A 22,625-nucleotide genomic window follows, 5' to 3' on the forward strand; every position below is an offset into this window, starting at 1 on the left:
AGAATGCCCTCAAATCAAGGTGGAGACATATGCCATCTTACTTACAGCCACTAAGTAAAAAATAAATTGCAAATTTCTCATTATAAACAAGCTTGGGAATGGGAAGATGAAAATTTAGATTTCCTTAAAGGCAATAATATGGGTACATTTTGTACAAACAGGACAAATTTCACTAGAAATAAAGCCACAAAAGTTAACTGAAGAGGCAAATCTCTCTAACTGTCTTTATGGACAAAGTACTGATGAAGTGCAGAAAAATAAACAAAGCCAAATGCAGCCCATAAGTTTGCAAGACACAAACCAAACCCCAACATTTCAGCACACAGGAGCTTTCTAAGGCAACAGCACTAAGCAGGCTGGGGGAAAAAAGTTTTGCCCTGTAAAAGCTTAGATATCAGAACTCCTCTCTATACTTGGCTTCCACAGTAAAGAGATCCCCACACAAAACAGAGGAGGGAGCAAAAGCAAGTGGGAAAGACACAGATAGCTCTTCCCAGACTCTGACATCTTCTGAAAGGCTCTTTCAGAACACAAGGACAGCTATTACCTCTTTCCATCCCAGCTCCACGTGCAGAAAACTGACTGCACTGTGAAAACTGGGATGTCAATCACAGAAAAATAAGTCAATCCCTGTTTCTGTCAGCACTTAAACCACACAGAAGATCCAGAGGATGCTCCTTCATGGAAGCTCTAGCTTGCTCATACTCCTTTCCCTGTCTCACAACGTGCTTTAGGCATCTGAAGAGGTAAAACTCCCAGTCACAAACTACAAGCATTGGTTAGGTTTTGAAGCCAATAGCTACTATAAACTATGGCTGATACTCCACAAACTTAGTATAAGGCAGAAGGCATTCGGAGGGGAAACCAGCAAAAACAGAGAATCAACCCTCTCATGAATAGCTGCCTCATGCCTGAGAGAACTGCAAACTGTTTGTATCATCTAAACAGAGAAGTCTAAAGGATACACGATTGGGCTTTCAGGAAAATTTGAAGGCAACAGCTAGACCAGCTAAATGAATGGGTATTTGTAAAATATATTTGTGCCTTAAATTATCATGTTAATTGACACCTCTAAGTACACAAGAAGTCTGTACGCTCAGTTTAAATCTAAAGCATTTCAATCTGCTTTCCTCACCTGACCTAACCTGTTCTAACAAAACAGAAAAAATGGTCCGTATAATGTATGCAGGCATACAGTCACAGATAAAGTCAGGTAAATAGAGCACTAAAACTGCCCAAACCTGAAATGTCCAGGGACAATGTATGTGATGCCTACTGCATATTACTAGAAGCAGAAGAACTTCATGCTGTAGCCCGTAAGTGAAATAAAAACATAATTATTCATTTCATTTTTCTAAATTACTTTGGGGAAAAAATAATTTGAAATACAAAGTTATTGTTTCTCCTCTAGGTCTTATTCCATCATTTAACATTAGTGTGGACCTATTGTACATGCATAAATCCACTATCAATCTTTACTAGAGTGTACAACAACATTGTAGAAATTATTTCCATGGTGAAAGAGACTGTCTTCCTCCCTCCCTACCAAATCTAGCACAAGACTACTGCTCTGCATTTTAGGACAAAAAAGTAACTTTCATCATTACAGAGACTGAGACAAAACTCACATTTACATTTTGGCTTACCAGTACCTCCACATTTTCACTTTAGTTTCACAATAAACAACTATTCATGACTTAAATTTTAATTAAAGGGGAAAAAAATCACAATTGAGCTTGAAATCTAGCTTTGTCAGTACCTCTGATTTTGTAACTTTCCAAAAGATTCTGGATGTGTTTCTGGTCTTTTTGGTGTTTACCAATAGAGTTACGTTTGAAATCCACAACCCAATATTATCTACTCTATGGTAAATACATGCAGATTGGAAAGCATGCACCAAAAATATGATGCCTTTGAATCCAGTAAAATTGAACCTTAGTTTCTTGATAAATCAAGCATTTTACCAAGAAGAATGCATGTTCAGATCTCATGAACAACTCATTTGGTTTAAATTAAATACATACATATCATACATACCTGGTCTGTGGATTGTACATTTTAAGGCTATTTACAGATACCTTCTGGTGAAGACTTTTGTGTTTAACTCTGCTTTGGGATTTTAAATTTGATTTTATTCCCACCACACAGGCAGTTCTTTACTGACCTAGCTGGGTGTGTGCCATGAGATCTGCAAGCACAGTGGCAGCAGTGGTGGCAGTAGCAGTATTGGAAGCAGCAGCAGGTTTCCCTCCTGGATGAGATGAGGTGGAAGATGCAGAGGATGAGGTGGAGGAGCCCTGAATAACCCGGTTAAGCCAGGGCTCTACGTTGGAATGGCTCTGGAACGGAGTGGAGGTGATCCGCCCTTGCCGACGTAACGAGCCCTCATCTTCTGATGCTGACGATGTGTCTGTGATTAAAATAACGATGACAGGCATGTAATGTGGGAATGACCCAACAGACGGGAACATGAAGTTTTTCCATGTTCTTCACGCAGTGTTCTCATGTGCTACACATGAGATGCATGTATTAAGCAAATGGTAAATTCGCATGCACAAATTTTGCTCATTACCATTTTTTAGGTTAATGCAACAACTTCTACACATTATAGCTAGAACATATTTGAAGCAAAGTTTCAGTTATCTCCTCTATTCGAAATGACCTAACACTCAAAAAAGGCTTCTACCCAAGGTACCCAGTACATTAACTAACCATGCTCAGTGAGCATACTATTCCATTGAAATAATATTTCTGTTCTGAACAGGTAAATTGGATCTCATCCCACCTGAATAAATTCCATTACATTTTTAATTGGGCATTTTATTTTTAGGGGGTAGGGGGGAATTCTTCACTTTTTGGTTCTTCTGAAAAATTTTTTGAGAATTACTAAAAAATGCACAGTGCTATAAAGTTCATTGAAAGAGTAATTTCATTAATCTAAGAATATTTAAAGGAACTTAAAAGCATGTATTTTAATCAAATAAACTGGTATTAACTAGCACTAGGATAGACATGCTTAATAAAGTATTTTTTCAATCTAGATATTTGTTGCTGTTAAAAGTCTGATAAAGGCTCCTATCTTAATTATCATTCCATTATTTACAACTTTCCAGAAGTTTCCCTTTGATGCTCAATCTTTCCACATTCATTATCCACTCAATAACAAATAAAAAGGTCTTTCTAAATATCAAAAAAAAAATACATCCTTGTTGATTTTGAGTGAAAAATAGGAAGTTTTGTTACAAAAAAAATCCTGCCCTCCTAAAGAGATTGCTGCATTTTAAAAACTTGATCTTTATATCCCCCCCCCCCCAGTAATTAAAAGAAAGCTCCTAAAACAATGCATTGCCCATATACTGATAAAGTTCATATCAAGTCAGTTTATTAAGAGTGGCTTTAAGTCACATATAATGAAGAAGTCAGCAGGAGCTGAAAAGCAGCTTCTGAAAAAGTTAGGGTGTCCATTCCAGACATGGAAATCCTAGGTGATAGTGGGGTGGGTTACCTCATAAATTCTGCAACATTAATTTTGGCTTTTTTTTTTTTTTTTTAATCCTCTGAACATGTCACTGTTCAGCTATATACAATTCTATATAAATTTTGTGGAAGCCACATTAAAAATCCGTTCCTCCTGTTTGGCAAAAAATTTCAGTTACCAGGCGTTTAATTTTCTGCTTTTCAAGAACATGCACATTTTCAACATCTTATGAATAATTGCTCTTAAACACTCTAAAACCACTCTAAAATCAGAAATCATTTCATAAGCCTGTTGAAATCAATGGCATTTTCAAAGTTAAAATCGCAGATCTCTCATTACTTGAACATCCCTAGTCAAACATGACAATTTTGAAGGAAAATACACAAACAACTGATCTTTGAGAAGATAGAGATGGAACACCATTCCTAGGTCTGTGACTTGTATGATATTTCTGGTCTACTGCCACGGTTGTAGTTTTGGCTGCTGACTCCATCTGCTTCTGGAGATGAGCCAAACCTGCCCCTTAGTGCTTGCAACCTAGCCTTTCTTTTAGACAGAAAGCAAAAATAAACAATTCCGGGAATATGGAACAAGAGAGGGTTACAAACAGTCAGGTTTTAAAAAAAAAAAAAAAAAAAACCAAACAACAAACCCAAGTCCAAAACATTTTCTATCTACTATCAGTTCAGAGTAAGAAATGAAATTACAGAAAAAAACCAGGTTTCTCTAAGAATACATACTTTTGACAGTATCTCCTTATCCAGACAGAAGTTTAATGAAGTCTCTATAAAATTTCTAAGCTTTCAGAAGTCTTATATAAGTGGAAAGGGAAAAAACCCACTTTAAATGCAAAATATTAACTGTGTGTAAAAATGAAGGATCTGTAGTAAAAACATTCTAACATCAAAACATAATTACAACAGAAAAGTAGCAACATAACATCAGTAACTAGCTCTGTGGCAGTTGCAAGAGTTAATTAATGGTGCTCAATGTGCTGTGAGCAGAATGCTATGTACTTGGCTTGCAGCTCTTCCTGGCTGGGAGTTGACCCAAGACAGCCACAAAACCACCGCCCTTTGGACCAAAATTTCATCCAGACTACAGCTCAAGTTCTGAACATGTGAAATCCATATGGGAAGGATGAGAGACTCGATGGGATGAAAACAAAAGTACATTAAAATTTTTGGAAGGATGACTGATGAAAGCAGTTCCATTACTGCTGGTCAGGAGATGGGTTTGAATATACTGTTGTGACTAGACTCCAATGCTTCCTTCCTGGTGACTGCAACAAAATTTCAATCACTAAAAAAGCGTGATTTTAATTGCATTAACTTCTGCCAATATAAGGATTTTAAGGCAGTGGTTTAATGGCTTAAGACAACAAAACTAGATGCTTCAGTACTACTCGGGTTCTTTGCAATTTCAGATCTTTCCTGCTGAGCTAACTTTGCAAATAAAGGCAGACCCATAAAAATACAGTTATTCTTGTGAATCGATATAGCTGAAGCAAGTCCTCACAATATATTTGAATACAGAATTCATCCAGTGGCCCATTCTCTTGTAGAGATAAAGGCATCTCATGACAAATTACCTTCTCTTAGAAACAGCATCACAGATCCCAGAGACACTTAACTCCTCTTTCAGAATATATTAGTTAGGGTGGTTCTGTATCCTGTGAAAGCCCAGTGCGAGTATACTTGTCTTCTCTGCTAACCACTTGGGCAGGGACATTGGAAGATGACACTCTCCAGCAGCACAAACACAGAAAAACACTCACACAAACATGGGCAAATTCCATGGCCTCATCCTGCTCCCCTCTCTGGCTGGAGGATGGAGGTCATATGCTCACACACAGACAATGTGCAGCCCTCCAGCAGCTGGGCTTGGGCACTTGGTCTGCCAAGTAGCTGCCCCTGGATCCCAGTCACCCCAGTTGCTGGCACCTAGATGTACATGCCCAAGGCTGCAGTCCCACTCCATTTGTTTGCACGGACTGACTGACTCAGTCACTCCACCTACACAGAATATAAAGCCCCTCACCCAGGAGAGGTGTTAGAAATGGAGTATAACAGGAGAGGACAGACTACAGGGTCAGGTGCAGGGCATTCCCAGGCAAGTGTACATGACCAGACATTTTATCCCCTTACTCCACTATTTTCCCCACACTTGTTGCTCTATAGATCACCTAAATCTACCCCTTTCCCCATCCGTGGTTCCTCACCTAAACATCCCATGCAGTCCCCAAATACTTTTGCTCTGCATCTTATAATGTGTCCTATACCCCTCCACAACATCCCCCCTCAGTCCAGAAGGTGCTCTAGTGTTGACAGGTCTTGATTGGTTTCTTGCCTAGAGAGGAGCCTTAGGAAGGACCTGGACAGGATGACCTTGTTCTGAGTCCTTAACTTGAGTTCCCACCTCCTGTTGTTTCCCTGTGCTCCTCTGGGCCTGTGGAGATGGATCTGGGACAGGCTGATGGCTCCTGGGACAGGCCTGAGAGTAACTGGGGCAGAATATTATTTGAGCTCCCCTGTCTGCCACTCTCTGTGCTCCTGAGAAGGTGTGCAGACCAGCTTTTATCATATAATCTAACATTTTAACCACAGCACCTAATTTTTTTTTTTTTTTTAATAGAGTCTCTTAACCCCCTTCAAGACTTTGTTCCTTCAGAGCAGCATGAAGAGCCCCAACCTCAGGCAGAGTGGACACAGCAGTAACCACTGGGACATTGCTTGAAATGTGTCCTGAAGGTATTCAAAAGAGAGTATTTTGGTTCTCTCAGAAAAACTGCAAGGAAATTCCTCCTAGTTTTAAAAGCTAAGGGAGACAGCAAAGCCTAGCTGTCCTTTGCTCTCAGCTGAGCTTCTGGAGACCAGCTATTTTTGTACACCAAATTTTAGGCAGAACAGTGGCATGTTCTTTTCTTGTCAAGATATATGTCACTCCAAGCACACAGTGATTTGTCACACCAGAGGAACGAGAGAAAAGGACAGAGTGACGCTGCATGAAATGCACCGCTGACTGTTCTATCAGAGCTTATTGTGGAGAGTGAGAAGGAATACTGCTTTGAAGAGCTATAAACAGAAACCTGAGGGCCTGTCTCTCAAAGCCTCAGTATACAGATGGTCACTATGCATTCATTTTCTCCAGGATTTCACTTTATGCAGTTCATGACAACTTTAACACATAAAAACAACATGTATGCAAGAGAACTCGAGCATGACAACCACTCTGCTGCAACGGCTGCCCTGATGGGCTTCAGATTATACAATAATAAGAGAAATATGTAATAAAAGAATAAACTAATCAAAATGCATGATACCTTAACATATCTTGCAGGCAAAAACATAAGGGTGAAGAAAGATCATATATAAGACTACAGAAGCATCTTTTTATTTCTTAACTAATTAAATAACCAGAGAACCCACAAGGATAATATACAAAAGTGTGTGACTAGCAAAGAAAAGTGAAATTTCCTTTAAATGAGAAGAACAGAAAGAAGAGATATAGCCCAGGAAGCAAGAGAGCAGCACAGCCGACCTGCTCTTTTACAGAAGGGGGATAAGAAATAGAATTGATGGAGAAGGGCACTAGAGGTCAGTGTGCCTCTACTCCCAGGCCACATTAGAAAAGACAAGAGGACGTCATTCAAAACTTAAGAGTTTAGGGAAATTCCTCTTCGTTGTATACAAGACACTGGCCCCAAAACACTTGGCTTGCTAGCATAATATGTTATCTGAGAAAGATTCTTTTAACCTCTAGAGAATTCATTGTGAGAGAGCATGAAGATTTTTTTTTCCCCCCACTAAAAAAAAAAAAAAAAAAGATAACATTCTGACCTAAACAATCTGAACAATTATAGCATATGATTTTCTGAACGCTCTAAATTGCTCACACTTGAAACCATCTGATGAGTGTTCTGAAAGCTAACGCAGCAACTTAATGCTCTGGTATTTTCTTCCACTATAAAAAAAAAGAATCTTATGCAACACAAAATAAGGTATTTACAGCTCTGTCATGCTTCCCAAGATTATCTTCTTCCAATCAAGACATTATGTAAGAGAACATACTTAATGCATAAAGGGCAACTGCTCACTCTGTCACTGCTTTCAAGTGTACCTTTAGCAGCTACAGTATCTCTAGATGAAACACTAAAAATCTCGAGGTAAGACATCAAAGTACAAACCCAACCAACACCTGATTATCAGGAAATACAGACATGAATATAGAAGAAGTTTACTGCAACATACTTACAACTTAGAACAAAGCATTTGCTCTTTTATTTTGCTATTACATTTACCTGGCAAGATTTATGTATGTTAACTCAATAGATACCTGGAGGTGTGTATGTTTCTACTGAAGAATGCACAAGAACAGACCGTCTTTTTGAAGGCATGGGCATTTTTCTCTCTTTGTATTTTGCGAGTGCTGCCTGTACTGCTTCAGTGTGGACATCTGCATAGAAAACAAACAAACAAAAATAAGAGATTAAGTTTAATCATTCTTTCTTTCTAAAAGCATAGAAAACATCAATGCCATCTTTTACAGCTCAAATCCAAAGGCTGAATCACACATGACAGCTCTTACAGCTTTAATCCTGTTTAGCCCAATTGCTCAGCTTGCAGGAAGGAGCAGGTTCTCAGCTTCAGAGGAAGCAGCACTTCTTCGACAACAGAAAGGTCCAAAGCTAAACTACAGTAACATGGTTTTCAACCGCAAAGCTGTGACAACTTTCTCCTGCATTGGCATTTCACAGGACAGAATAAATACACTCAAGTTCAGCTCAGAAGCAGAAGTTTCGAAAGTTAAGGGAGGATATAAGCAGGATCAAGTTGACATATTTTCCTCATGAAATCAGCTTGAAACCCTTTGCAAGTATCATTTAGGAAGAACACCTTGAAAATCAATACTAAAGCTACAGCATACCTAGCACATTAGTTCTGAGCAATGATTTATTTTCATGGGGGGGGGGGGGGGGGGGGGGGGGGGTGTGGAATTTCAACACAGATAATTTAAATTGGCAACATCATTGGACTCTTCCTCCTCAAAATCCACAACGGGTAAAATAAGAGAAAAATGTATACTTGAAGCTCTCACAAAGGAACCCAGGTAATAAAAAGAAAGAAGACACTAAATACATAGGAAGAATTAGGGAAGAGACAAAGTGTTTTCACTTTCCTGAAAGCAAAAATTCCCCTAATTTACTCACGGGTTATATTTTAACTTTTCTTATTTTTAAACCAAAACTGAGATTAAAGAGGAATTTAGTGTACAATCAAGACCACACTGCAGATAAAATTTAATGTATTCAAGTAATTCTAAATTGCCTTCAGCAGATTTTTCTCTTTGACATATATATATTTTAATGGTGTCAAAAGCTAAAACTTACGTAGAAAGAAAATTCATGAGGAGTGAACAGATGTCAAGGAGAAATGAGGCAGACCAAAAATATACTTTAACTTATGACCCAAGATTCAAATTCAAGAAAAACACGTACAACATGTATACACTCACACATAGCTACAAAGGGCCCAAAAGCAAGTATTATGATTATGTTTTTGTCTTACCACATTTCTTATACATGGAAGCTGCTATACAGGAATTACAGAATGAAACTGTTCAATTTGGAAAACAAAAAATGTATCCTTTCATTAAGTATCCATCTATGGCTGTAAATACATAACAGGTTGATAGACTTGTAAGTATGAAACTCAGATATGTGACATACATACACTTACACAACTTACCTACTAAAAAAAAGTAATTTTTCTGCCCCATACCTATAGGGATTAAGCTTGATGACAACTACAGTTAAGGCTTTATATTTTACGGTACCTTTTTTAAAAATAAGATACCATTTCTGGTGCTAGCTCTGAACCTGCTTTGGTCATGCTCAGCATGAGGTTCTTCCTCATTTATTTTAAATATGCTGACCAATTCCAGCTACCTTTAACAAAGCATGACATAGCTCAGGGGAAAGCTAACCGGTATATATTTTAACACAGATCAGAAGAGATTTTTGATCATCGCAAAGAATTAAAGGCTATGAAACAGCAAAGCACAGCACATCTATGTAAACTTGTAGGAAGCCTTGGCACAAAGCACTTTCCAAAGGCAGCTGTGTCTCAAGGCACTGGATAAACACTTGACACTTGGGGGACAACTATTTAATTCTCCATTTCAAAAAGAGATTACAAATGCTGCCCACAAACTCAGAAGCATGTCCTCGCCAGAGAAGGCTTCATGCAACATATTTCTAACCAACTCTAACGACAGATACTGCCATATGACTTACTTTCAGAACTTCTACTCTTAGGTAAATCAGACAAAAATCACCATAGCTTAATCTGACATCTTCTGTGTTAGATGAGAACACTTCCACTTCCACGTGTAAAAATCCCCCCCCTGCTCCTAAGCATATTCACACCATGTACTGCAGGCATTTAACTTCTGGTCCCTCACTGCACAGCACGATTTACTGCAATACATGAGTCCAAAGAGGTGCCATGAGAGAAGCAAGTTAAAACCCCAATACCAAAAAGCACAGAGTCTTTAAGAGAAATGCCAGAAAAAACCCAGTCCACTCTTAACCAAAAATCAGGAAGCTCCAAATGAGGAACAGTTTCCCTCAGCCTGGCCAAATGGATCAGAAAAATCAAAATAAGCCTTGTTGCGTAGGGTCTCGGACACCACCTAGTTCTTTGCAGTAACAATGCTGCTTCTTAAGTCTGCAGCTCCCCTCAGATAATCTACTCAGTGTTGTATTTAAAATATATATATGCAAATATACTTTACAAACTGTGTATTCTTACAAGATTTAGGAATTTACTAGGTAGATGTTTGCTTCAAATAAGAACTTTCTGTGCAATTAACCTGTAAGGTCAAGGACAATGCTGTTATGAGGGGGGAAAAAAAATTTAAAAAAAAAAATCACTTATTAAACCTTCATCTTTTGAGACGAGATTTTTTTTTGTTTTTTTAAAAAATTCTGGACACCATGTTAGATTTTTACTGCTGTCCTTCACACCAAGGAGTTGTTTGTAGATGTTTTACAAATTGAAAATTCACTACCCTCTCTCTATGTCTCCCTGCCTCCCTTTCCCACATCTAGACTACTGCTTTTTGTCAAGTCTTGATTTCTTCTGATCCTTAGTTTTGGACTTTCCTCCCCACCGCTGGTAGATGTCCACCACTGCACAGTTTATTCTCATGAATACCCCAAAGCAAACCTCTTAATTTCACGAAAGTCCAGAAAGTTTAAGCAGAACTCAACACAGTTCTTATTTTGCTGCACTAATTAGATGCAGCAAAGGCATTACTGCTATCCATAAGCCTGAGAATATTACTTAAATTAAAGGTGTTTTTTTCAGACTTAAAAGCTAGGGGCAAAATGCCAATTCTGCCATTCTGCAGGACACATTTCCATAGCAAAACTTGAAGTCAAAACTAAACTGTATGTTTTTAAAAAACGATGGTAACTATTGGATGCATTCACTTCAACCATGCATATATCTCCATATAATTTAGAAGATATTTTTATGTTACATTAACATCTGGTAGGAAGAAGGGGAACATAACAAATATTTTCTCTCCAGAAAAGGTCTTCCAAAAGACAGACACCCCCCCCCCCCCCCGATATTTATAGTATGTATATAAGTTCATTAAATCATCAGATAACATCACAGATTAAAAAAATGAAAGCATTCTTAGCTATTTGTGTATTTAGGGAATGGAAGGGACTAGCTTGAGGCAAGGGTGTGTTGAGGCATTTTAACAAAGTAGAGTGGGACAGGTCATAACATCATACAGATTTGTGGTAGCAAACATGGGAACTACTTTTTATTCCATTTCCAGAGGGCAAAATCAGCACCACCTCCTCCTCTAGCTCTCCTAACTCCCACCCCAAAACCTGGAAAATACTAGATTAAATTATAAAAATGCAACCAGCAGACAGGATAATTTTTATTCTGTTCCATGTTTTATTTTTATAGCGCTGATTTAACTCATCTGTTTCTTCTGTACTTACTAAGATCTGTTTCCAGCTTGAAATTTTTCTTTTAGTATCTTGTCCTTGGATAACAACTGAGTACAACCATCTCAGTCAAATAAATTAAGTAATTGGTTTCACTTCCCTGGGATGGTTTGTTCCTACTCTACATTTCCTTTAAGAGCTTTTCTACACTATGTACACAATTAAACAGACCACTAAAAAAAGTAAAAGGAATGAAATAATTTTAAAGAAACAGAACAGTTAGGGTACAAAAATTCATAAGTTACTAAAAAGTTTAATGGGATATTGGAATTGCAAAAAGTAGCTCTCTACCACCATCTATTACTAAATTATTTTAAATTTACTGTGAAACTGATTTAACATGTAAAAACTGTGGACTTCAGTGTTCTTCAGTGCATTAAACGGTCATTCAAAATGAGATCAAATGTGATCTATCTGTATTGTGTCGTGTGTCTGACAACAGGGAACACTAATGTTCAACAGTGAACACTGAAAGCGATGAACAGCAAGTCCAGCATCTTATTAACGTGAAGATTAGACATACCAAAGTCAGGAAAAAAAATATATGTGCTGAAAAATACATGCAAAAGCAGGAAAAATAAGTCTTTAAAAAATAGTTCTAAGTTTCTATACTTTGTTAAGCTACAAACAACCATCACCAATCTATTACTGATTCAAAACATTTTTTTCCTTCCTCTGTTGTAGTAAACCACATAATCTCCTCTTCCATTTTACGTATCTATTCTCCTTTTCTTTCCTTCTACATATCCTTAAAAAAGGATGGGGGAGGAAAACTAAGAAATAGTTTGTGGCCTATAAATCACCTAAACTCTTACACCCTAAACCCTCCAGCTATTAGAAGAGCATTATTCTTTCTTGTTTGCAGCCTCTGCTTGTTTATCAGCCTCTGATTCTTGTTCCTGCCTTAGGCACAGGAAGAAGAATTTCTACAGTTCTTTGAAGAAAAAATGACATTCATAGGTTGACCAGTTTCCCTTCTATTTACAGATGTCCAAATACCAGCAACTAAAGCAATCAACACTGCCTGCCTCTACAAATGGCTGCTGCAAACTGCTGTCCCGTATGATTGCATCCCTGTGACAAGGATTGCCAGTAAAAGAAAAATTTAAAAAAAAAGCAAAAATAATTAAAAAAAATTTCATGGGATCAAGGTTTATCCCATGAAATGAAAGAGAGTGCTGCTGTATATGGCAAACCGCTGTACATCCCAGCATGCTGACAGGGCTTGCTCCTCATCTGGAGCAGCTCCTGAAATGAATCTCTGTGTCCTGCTCTAGGCAAGCTGGAAGAGGAGGCTGTATACTGCAGCTGTATATCCAACAGGTTGAAGAACAGTAACCAGAAAAAAGTGCGAGGGGACAGAAAAAATATACCTGCAGGAAAGCTTTTTTAGACACCCTAAAGGCTTACCAGCTAACTCAGTTGTGTTCTTACCCCAAACCAGGCAGCAGCAGCACTGAACACAGGAGAAGGCACAGTGCCTCCACCAGAAACTGCACACCCTACCTGAAAGAAAAGGCAGCAGCAATAGCAATATACCCATCACCAAGCGTCCTCTAAATTGAGGGTCTTAGCGCTTACCACAGACCAATTCTTGCAAAGTCTCTGAATTTTTCACTTTCTCTATCACACTGTCACATTAAGCAGCACAAAAACCTTGATAAAGTACTGTAAGGTTAACTGCTGTTCGGGATCTCTTAGGTAATTTAGTAGCCTACAGTATTTATTGATGGTATTCACAGTTGGAAATTTTTTTGGTAATATTTACTGTTTGAAGACAAAAATCTGCAGATTATAAATATTATAGTTAATTTAAATGGACAACAACTCTGGGAAACTATAAAAAAAAGTACTTACAGCTAGTACATAGCAGATCAATTGCATAAAAAGGCAAAATAGTTTCGCTTGCTTGTTTTAAGTAATTTATGTTGATGGTTCTAAAATAACTATAATTGCTCCAGAAAGAGTTCCTGTTCTATGAAAAGTTGCATTCAACCCTCATCAGCTACTCTTGAACAGGACACAGAAGAACTGATAAGATTCAAAGAAAGGATAAAAAGAAATAAAGATTGTAGGAAATAAAAAAAAAGAACAACACACCCTCCACTGCCCCAAAAAGTCTAAAGAATTAATAAGGCCTGCAATTGATAGAAGCAATAGTATCCAGAATTACAGCTTAAAGCTGTTTATCACTCACAACACATAATGTGTGTCAACATACAGGGAAATTCAAAAAGGTAATAACATTTCAAGCTGGTGGTGGTAGACATCTTTTCTTTAGGTAGAAAACACAGCATAGCTAGAATTTCTCAGATAAATTTGGACTACTTTATGAAGCCAAACTGTGACTCTTCTTATGCCAAAGTATTGGAACAAAGTGAAGCTGCTTTGGAGTAGTGCTTTCTGAGTGTTCAGGGTTTTCTGAGATATCTTGTCAACGTTTCTATTCATGATCTACATATACATAAATCTCACAGCATGAGTAGCCATAAAAAAGCATCAACACCGTGAAGCATTTTCAAACTCAAATCTGCTAGATGATTCATCATCTATTAGAATCACAGTAATACTTCCAAAGAGTAAAAACTCATGCAACAAACACCTTTGTTGAGATAAAGAGAACCACTAATGAAATACATCTGAAGAATTTTTTCCTAAAAATCAGAGAGAGAAAAAGGCAAAAAGATACTGGATTCTGAAAGCTGTATCTACATTACCTTGCACAGACCAAAGTTTAACCTAAATCAAGTCAAGTAAAGCCACCACTATTTGGTTTTGATATCACTCAAGCACACTAAGCCTTATCATATCACTAATGGGAAAAAGAAATTCAATTATATGTGTTATAAGTAAGAACTTTTTCCCCAGAAGTTTAAATTTCAAAGTGAAGAACACATTCTAGGCAAGAATATTCAATGAAACATGAGTTAGAAGAGCAGTGATGGGAAACCACAGAAGGACACGGCAATCCACATAAAGTACTACCTAGGGTTTTTGCATTGGCCAGTGATAAGTACAAGAACTAATCCAAACCCCCTACACATCAGGCTTCATCTTGAGTAACTGCCCACTGGCAGGATCACCTGAACACAGGTTATACAGAAATACTCATATTGAGGTATAAAGACACTGACTAACCTCTAGGCTAATGAGACTGTGAGCAGTCCTTCAGAATCACTGAAAGTCCATTTAAAGGATTTTAAAATCAACAAGGCCATAGAAGTATTAACTCCATGAAAAGAGGAAGCACTGATAATTAACAGTGATAGACTAATATTTAAAAGCTATATCTATTCATAAACACGCATGCTAGCTGAACTTGCTAATATCCACCCACTTCTACATGTCTTGCACTGTAAAACTAATGAGCCCTATGTCAAACTTCCTCCAAACAATACCAGTAATATGGCAGTGTTGTTGACTTGTTTCTTTGTTTGCTGTTTTAAGTACCCTCAGTGCACATCAAATAGGACATCTGAGGCTGAGATAGGAAAATTGTCTGTGTATACAGTGTACTGCTCTAGACCCTCCTAGCTCTCTCAGCAAATGGTTCCCACATATTCCCTGTTGTAGTTGTGCTCTTTTCACAGATTTTATTTCTGTAGCTTAACAACTTCACGTTGCTTTAAATGAATTAATTTCTATCGGATTCATGACTCTGCTTGTAATTTATTTGGAATCTACTTGGTCACAAAGTAATTAGGAAATTCTGGCTGTAATTCAACCACTAAATCTGGCGGTTTTTTCAGTATATATTCAACAGTAGAATTATATTGATGAAGCATTTGAAAAGCAAAAATAAATTTAAATGACCAATTTGTACACACTCTTAAACATGTCATTTAGTTAATTTTGATACTATGTAATCTTCCCTGACATTCAAAAGTTTCTTCTTTGTGTGGCTGAATACATCATCTTTCCCAGGAGTTCATATATATCCTCAGACTATTTAAGAAGTCTCATCCATTCTTCAATTATTCACAAAGAACACATACAGGCATATCAGCTCCATTTCCGGAGCAATGTCAGCAATGCAAGTATGATGCAATAGCCACTATGCTGAAGCAGTTGCAGAGCAAGGTGACGCAAGACCAACACATATTAAGGATGCGCAGTGCATGTCATTACTCGCACTTCTCATCCCCAAACCCAAGACATAAAATTACTCTGGAAAACAAACAGAAAAATTTCCAGTTAAAGGTCCAAAGGGATTTAAGAGAGAAAAGCTTCCAAACACCTGCCTTTTCTCACTATTGTGACAAGGAATTTCACAGGGAAACGGTGTACTTCAACCACCTAAAAAGTAACAATGGAAACAGGATGTGATGAGGATATTGATATTTTCACAGAAGTTTCCAAAACAGGTTTGTCACAGTGGTGTCTATTTAAAATTAAGTAGAATATCTATTGTGACATTTCCCTTTTTTGTGCACTTGCTTTAAACCAGGAAATATTTGAAAGTGAGCTAACAGTAAATATGATAATCCTATAACCTGCCATTAACAAAATAGCCCAATCAACCAAGCAAAGAAGTCCCCACAACTCACACGCTGTAGTCTTCTAAATGTTTAAATAACTGTTCTAGAGACCAGAAACCCAATCAGCAACCAAAATAAATTAAGCATGGTGTAAAATTCACAGTAAGAAAAACATTAGAAGGCATGTCTACAATTTCTTGCCCTCCTAGCATTTCCTCCATTCTAATTCAGACAAAACCATTCAAAACCAATAAAAAGAGCTATTTGAAAAATATTCCTTAGCTCTTCCTGTCTTTCAAAGCACTTCCTACTTTTTCTTTAGGTGTAGGTATTGCTTTACTGGTACATTCTTCCTCTTAAGATGCCTGACGTTTTAGCTATATTTCTTTTCCTTACCAGATCGGAAGCGTTCATCCCTCGAGTTGGTAGAACGGGATTTCTGCTGTTTAGATACAGCAGCGGTAGCTTGTGAAGAGCCTGGAACTCTGTTCTCTGTTTGCAGGGATGGATCCACACCTGAAATACAGTTTTATTTCAGTACAAATTCAGGTTTGCAAAAAAATAATCTACTCCCCATGCCTATGTTGTTTTACTACCCTTGACACCTACTTACAAGTTTAAGTGGAGCTATAAGTCTACACCTTTAAAAAAACCTCATCTTCCAACTGTATTTTAAATTATTTAAACAAAAATCTATCTTGATCTGATCAGCATTTCACATGGAAGACAAGAAACACTTCCAAATAACAGAAAAACTATTTTGCTCCTTGCAGGAGTTCAAACCATTTGTCATTAGGTATTCTGTATGCCGGATCCATGCGGGTGGAGGAGAGGGAAACCAGTTATCTCCCAGCTTACTGCTAGACATCAAGAGAAATGCTGCAGAGATAGTTACAATTACACACTGGACTTGGAGATCCTTAAGAGACAAGATGATACTGCTCGCTCCCCCTTTCTGCCAAATTTCTTTTGAGTCTAAGCACAAGACCGCTAATTTGAGTAAAATTCAGGAATGTGCATATCTGTTTTATCTATTTTTATTTAACAGAGCAATACACAGAAGATTTGTGTTTTACAAAAACTCCAGAATTCCCCATAAAAACTTTTTCACCTCCCCAGGGGGACGGGGTGGACAAGATCTGGGAAGGGGACACAACCAGGACAGCTGAGCTGAACTGACCAAAGGGATAGTAAAAAAAATTTTTGACATAGCACTTAGGGATATGGTGTAGTTGAAAACTGTCAATGTGAGGTTAATGGTTGGACTAGAGGATCTTCAAGGTCTTTTCTAACCAAGATGATTATTCTGTGACTCTGTGAACTTTGAAGATATTAAGGGGCAAAATTACTTTGTCAGCTTCATCTGTCTAAAAACTACTGCTCTAATCTAGGTTGGCTGGGTACTTTATATTAAATATTTATATTAAATGATTACAGATCTTCCCATCGCTGTAAAGGGTAAAAAAACCAAGAGGAACTGAACTGCTCTTTGGTTGTTTCCTGTTAGAACAGGGTTCTAGACAGCTAACCTGGAGCAGGTGCCTACCTTTAGGCTGGCTAACATTCAGGAAGATGAATCTCACCTTTACATTCTAGCACTGCAGAAGAAATCAAAGGGGTGGACAGAAGCTATTAAAACATTCCCTGTCACTCTCCAACCCCCCAAACAAGGAGATTCTCTGCTGGCTCTTGATACATCTGCAAGAACCATAAATATTAGAACTAGGAACTTATACTTGCAGTTTTATTTTCTCATCTATTATAAATCTACTCTTAAAAGGACAAAAACTGAAATCTCTGCAAGTGCTCTCTGAGGATATAGGTCACGCAGAGACATGAGAAGTCAGAAGAACTTAAGGAACAAAGAAGCACTCTTTTCAGTTTGTACTGTTATAGGACCAGTGAATTATCACCTTCAGAAGTGCAATAGCCACTACATACCAAGTACAACAGCTATAAAATTACAGTGCAGTTGGAAGGGGTTTTTGTACGAACTTATCATAAATTTATTACCTAATATTGGCCATTTCGCTTAGCGTTGTGTTTACTAGTAAACTTTCCTTAACATAAGATCTGCTGCACCAAGTTTACCGTGTTTCTAGCCCTGTTCTACTATACAGGGCTGAGTATATCTTTACATTGTACTCTTTCATTCCCTTAAAGAGCTTCTGCTTTCCTACCTGCCCTCAAGTCTTGCTAGAACTAGAAACATTATCAAAATGTTGCTAGAAACACCATTTTCAAAACCCAAATATTTACAGAAAGCAGCTTTCACTGAACTGAGGATGTCACTCAATAGGAATCTGTGCCAGTTCATTTGCAAGTAAAGCTCTTAGTTTAACAAGTAAGGAAGGATTCCAGGTTCCTCTTTCTCTCACGGGGTTTCTGTCCCCCCCTTCTCCCCAGGTGTGTGCCAGGAAAGAAATTGGTAATTAATTATTAAATGCAGCAGTTATAAGAGATTTTTATTAAGAACTTTCACTAAGACATCTTCACATCTGAAGTGTAAATTTTCAAACAGGAATTGGATTAAATATACCAGTTCTACCTCAGCTGGTCAAAAGGAACTTTCAAATACTCTCTTTAAATATAATATCCTCAGGAAAACTGTTTTATCATCTTCCTGACTGGATCAGTTACTATACATCAACTTTCTTAGGTATCTGTTAAGACCACTAGGTGAACGTGCTCAAAATCCCTTTCCCATCCCCACTTGCAGCTGAGAGTTAACACCTCTGGATATTGAGAATGCAGTCCTGAGTTATGCGTTTGGGGCGAGTGAGTGTGGGGAAAAAACGAGCCTAAATAGTAGAAAAGGAACATTTAATTAATCACACAGATCCAAGATTTTAGAAATAATCAAACCCAAGAGACATGCTCCTGTCTTTTACAACTTGATCTACAGAAAGAGCACATTCTCACCTAATGGAGTTTTGCTACTCTCCAGAAGTAAAGCTTTTTTATGTAGAGAACAGGCTAAGTAACATCAAATGCATTTCCCAATAGGGGAAATCAGACAGGCCAGTAAAGAAACTTAAGTGTCCTCAACAGCAAACAGTTGAACATGGAGCTGAGTAACCACATGATGTTTCAACACTACCCAATATAAAGAGGCAACATTGCCTGAAAGACTTTAGCAGAATCCTGTTTCTAAAAAGCAAATTTAGTCTACCGACTGAATTGATTCAACATATCTGATACCTGAAGAGTAGTGAAAATACTTGAGAAATGTATTTTACATTTAACGTGAACAAGAGTTTTACAAAACCACAAGTCAAGAGTCCAGCAACATTTGTTGATCTGGAAACAGTAAACAACAACTTCATATTTCGTTAAAATACGTGTGATCTGTGATGAATGACATTTCTGCATCTGGCACAAGGGTCTAGTCCTTGCATGTACAGGGAAAATAAGATGAAAAATGAGCTAATTGGTATAATCAATCAGCAGACAACAAGCTGCATGTGCAATGCTCCTGAGACACATGCAACTTGAGCATTATTATTTAGCCAGACCAGTATTTGGAGCAGGAGAAGTGGGGCAGAAAAGAGACCCCAAATAAGCATAAGAGTGCATGACAGCTTACCAATTCCAAAACCAGAACCCTCTCCTCCAAAGTTTATGGAACAGATTTTTGTGAATCAGAGTTAGGGCAGATGTACTGTGATGAAATATATATCAATGAACCTCAGAATTTTCCTTCAAATTAAGATGAGGCACAAAATCAGTGGCACTGTTGGAAACCACAAGTGTGTTTCTTCAGGTTAAGTCTCCCTTTTCACCTTCTCAAAGAAGAAGGTTCCTCATCATAGTGCAAAAACACCAAGGATGAATCCGAAAATCATCACTTTTTGGTAAAAAGTGTAAGATACTGCATCTAATTCTTAGGTTACACAAGTATGTAGCAGAAAAATCCTGTTCCACAAACTTGGTGAACTTATTAATTTATTCTGGTACTGTGCAAATCACTACCTTAGCCTTCAGCAGAAGCAGCCAGATAATTGAGCTAACTCTGCCAGTTCACACTGAAGATCTTCACAAAAATAACATTTTAAGAAGTATACACTGAAGACATTTGATCCACTATCACTGTATTTTGTATATTTTTAACTTATCCAAAGGTAGCAAGAATGAAGTGTCATCTTTAAAAGCCTGCTTCTTCCAATTAACTGAGCAATTCACTTCTACAGGATGTTAATATTTGAACTATAACTGTATTTTTCCATCCATTAATACTGGAGAATCAAGACTAACACTGACATTTCTAGCAATTTCAATTTTTACAAGCAAAGAATATTTCACTGTAAGAGCACTGAACAGTTAACAGTACAATGAAGACTCTGCTAGCATCGCTGGGGAGGATGCCTAACTAAACACATCTGGCATCAGACAGGCAGAGATAAAACTTTCAAAAACATACTGAGCAGAAGCACAAACTATTGCTAGAGGACTCTCCTGGGAACCTATGCACAGAGCAGTTGCCCTATTGCCTCATTCATCTCACCTGAATAAAGATGTGATTTCTTAACGTCAAACTCAACTGTTTTTAAAGACTTTCACCAATGTGTCAGCAAACCCTTACTTGTAAGAGCTGTTAGATGTTCAAATCTGATTATTTTTCCAAAAAGACTGATCATGAAACTCATCTCCCAAAACAGAAACTCAAAGTAATTTCAGTTCTAAACTAGGTTAATTTATGTAAGTTGTATGAGTTTACTAGCTGAACCTTTCAAAAGTATTATCTTCCAAGTTTTAATGGTAAATTGAAAAGTAAAACTAAAGGAGTTAAAATAGCATGGCAACTCATCTCAGTTCCACTTGCATGGCTACGCAGTTATACATCATGCCTGCAAACATCCACAGTCTGCAGAAGATGATGTACCACATTAAAGAGTTTTTCAGAGAGCAGAGGAGAAGAGGGAGGCCAAAGAGGAAACTTCAGGCTTTTTCATATACCTCTCTGCAGCTGTTGAACTGGATCTAGAAATAAGAAAGGAACAAAAGACAGCAAGCAGGTTCAAAGCACTAAAAGAAAGGAAGAGGGGTATGACAAGGCAGAAAATAAAACAAGTGTGAGAAACTCCCAATTTAGCTCTAGGACAACCTTCCGGCCCATCTAGCCCTGCTCTAGGCCCTCTCTGCAGTCTCCTTGGCCCCTGGCACCCTGCTCTGCCCAAAGACCATGGTCAGCCATCTAGCCCTTACTGCCCCCTCTACCCCCAGCTCTTCGGCCCATCTCCTCCAACCCTGCCCCTGGTTTCCACCTCCCCCTCCATGGATTCAAGACCTGTTCATGTTTCCGCACTGTGGTCTGTTTCCCACCCACACCCACAAAGGCCCCCTACCAAAACGAGGGAGGTTTTCACCAAGGACTGCAGTACTTCTTTCCCTCTGCCTGCCCTAAAGGAGAGGGAGCTTCAGGAGTCTCCTAGTTACAGACAGGTGGTCTACAAGAATAGGTAAAGTCTTTCCTGGCAGGTTTTTCAACCAGTTATTAATGTAGGCAAGGAGCAGGTGCAGGGCCAGGTGTGCTGGAAGTAGCTTCTCCTTCCCCATCAGTACCACTTCATACGTCCTGGCAGAAAAGATGCATCATCGTGTAGCACCTTCACATGACCTGTCTGCAGGTAACCGCTTGATTTCAGCATCACTAGGGTACCTCGTACTCCTCAGAGTCTTCTTAAGCAAAGCTGTGTAGCTGTGCTAATGCATACCTAGCTTAAGTACAGCTCCACAGTAATATTAATTCCAGATAACTGTATCTAAAATTCTATTTAAAGACATTCCCCACAGAACTGCAAAAAGAAAAATAAGCAAATTTCTCACAAAAATAACCTGAGATGATTAAGTTTTACATGAAACACATACAGTGAGTACTGGATCTTTTCACAGAAAACTTAAGGCAGGAGACTAAATGCAAATTACTCCTCAAGAGACTAAAATGTGAGGACTGAGGCCCTCTGTTTACTTTTCGTCCTGAGAAGCCTCACCGCAGTTATTAAGCATCCAGTCCTTACTCAGGTCATAGCTCAATTTTACCATTCTTTGCTGTTATACCACACTCCAGAACATATTACCTAATAAACACATTTTTGTCTTCAAGATCTGAAATTACTTAAGTCAGGGGTTCTCAACCTTTCTTTTACCGCGGACCCCCTTTAAATACCTTTTGTAGCCATGGACCACCAAGACTTAATTCAAGATTTGAAGCACTAGACTGCATCAAATATATATTTCAATTTTCTCATGAAGGGTCTTCAAATTTGGAGAGAAGGGGAAATAAGTTAATCTGTTAATGTACACACTCCTATTACAGTATCTCTGTTACAGTGATTCCATATGTATTTAAAATAATAGCATCAACACTCTTCTTGCTCAAATGGCCCATTTTATGGTATTTTAACATGCTAATTCTGAATCTGGTGTCAATTTTTACATGAAAATTTGATGAAAAGTTTTTACAATTCTTCCCACCTCCTCCCTTGTTTGTCTGTGTTCAGTCACCTTACATTTTTGTTTATGGGCCAGGGCCATCACTTGGAGGAAGAGACTTCAGCCCCACTGCAGCCCTAAAGAGGGCCGTTGGGTTAAAAAATGTCTTTAAGGGAAAAATCACCTAGTTAAAGTGGGTCCCACT

At 38.1% G+C, this 22,625-nt stretch overlaps 1 protein-coding gene across 6 annotated transcripts in view; it reads right to left on the reverse strand.

The window, feature by feature from the left end:
- Positions 1-22,625, reverse strand: part of DIP2A (disco interacting protein 2 homolog A) — a 132,875-nt gene that overhangs the window by 56,305 nt on the left and 53,945 nt on the right. For 5 of the 6 annotated variants that reach the window (XM_074910148.1, XM_074910146.1, XM_074910149.1 and 2 more), the window contains exons 3-5: positions 16,385-16,504; positions 7,814-7,933; positions 2,165-2,410 (exon numbers count right to left, since the gene is read on the reverse strand). In XM_074910148.1, the coding sequence (XP_074766249.1) occupies positions 2,165-2,410; positions 7,814-7,933; positions 16,385-16,504 (486 nt within the window). The remainder of the gene's footprint in view (positions 1-2,164; positions 2,411-7,813; positions 7,934-16,384; positions 16,505-22,625) is intronic. The other variant, XM_074910150.1, reaches the window with a different exon arrangement.

This window comes from Athene noctua, chromosome 7, assembly GCF_965140245.1.
Source record: "Athene noctua chromosome 7, bAthNoc1.hap1.1, whole genome shotgun sequence".
NCBI classification, from domain to species: domain Eukaryota; kingdom Metazoa; phylum Chordata; class Aves; order Strigiformes; family Strigidae; genus Athene; species Athene noctua.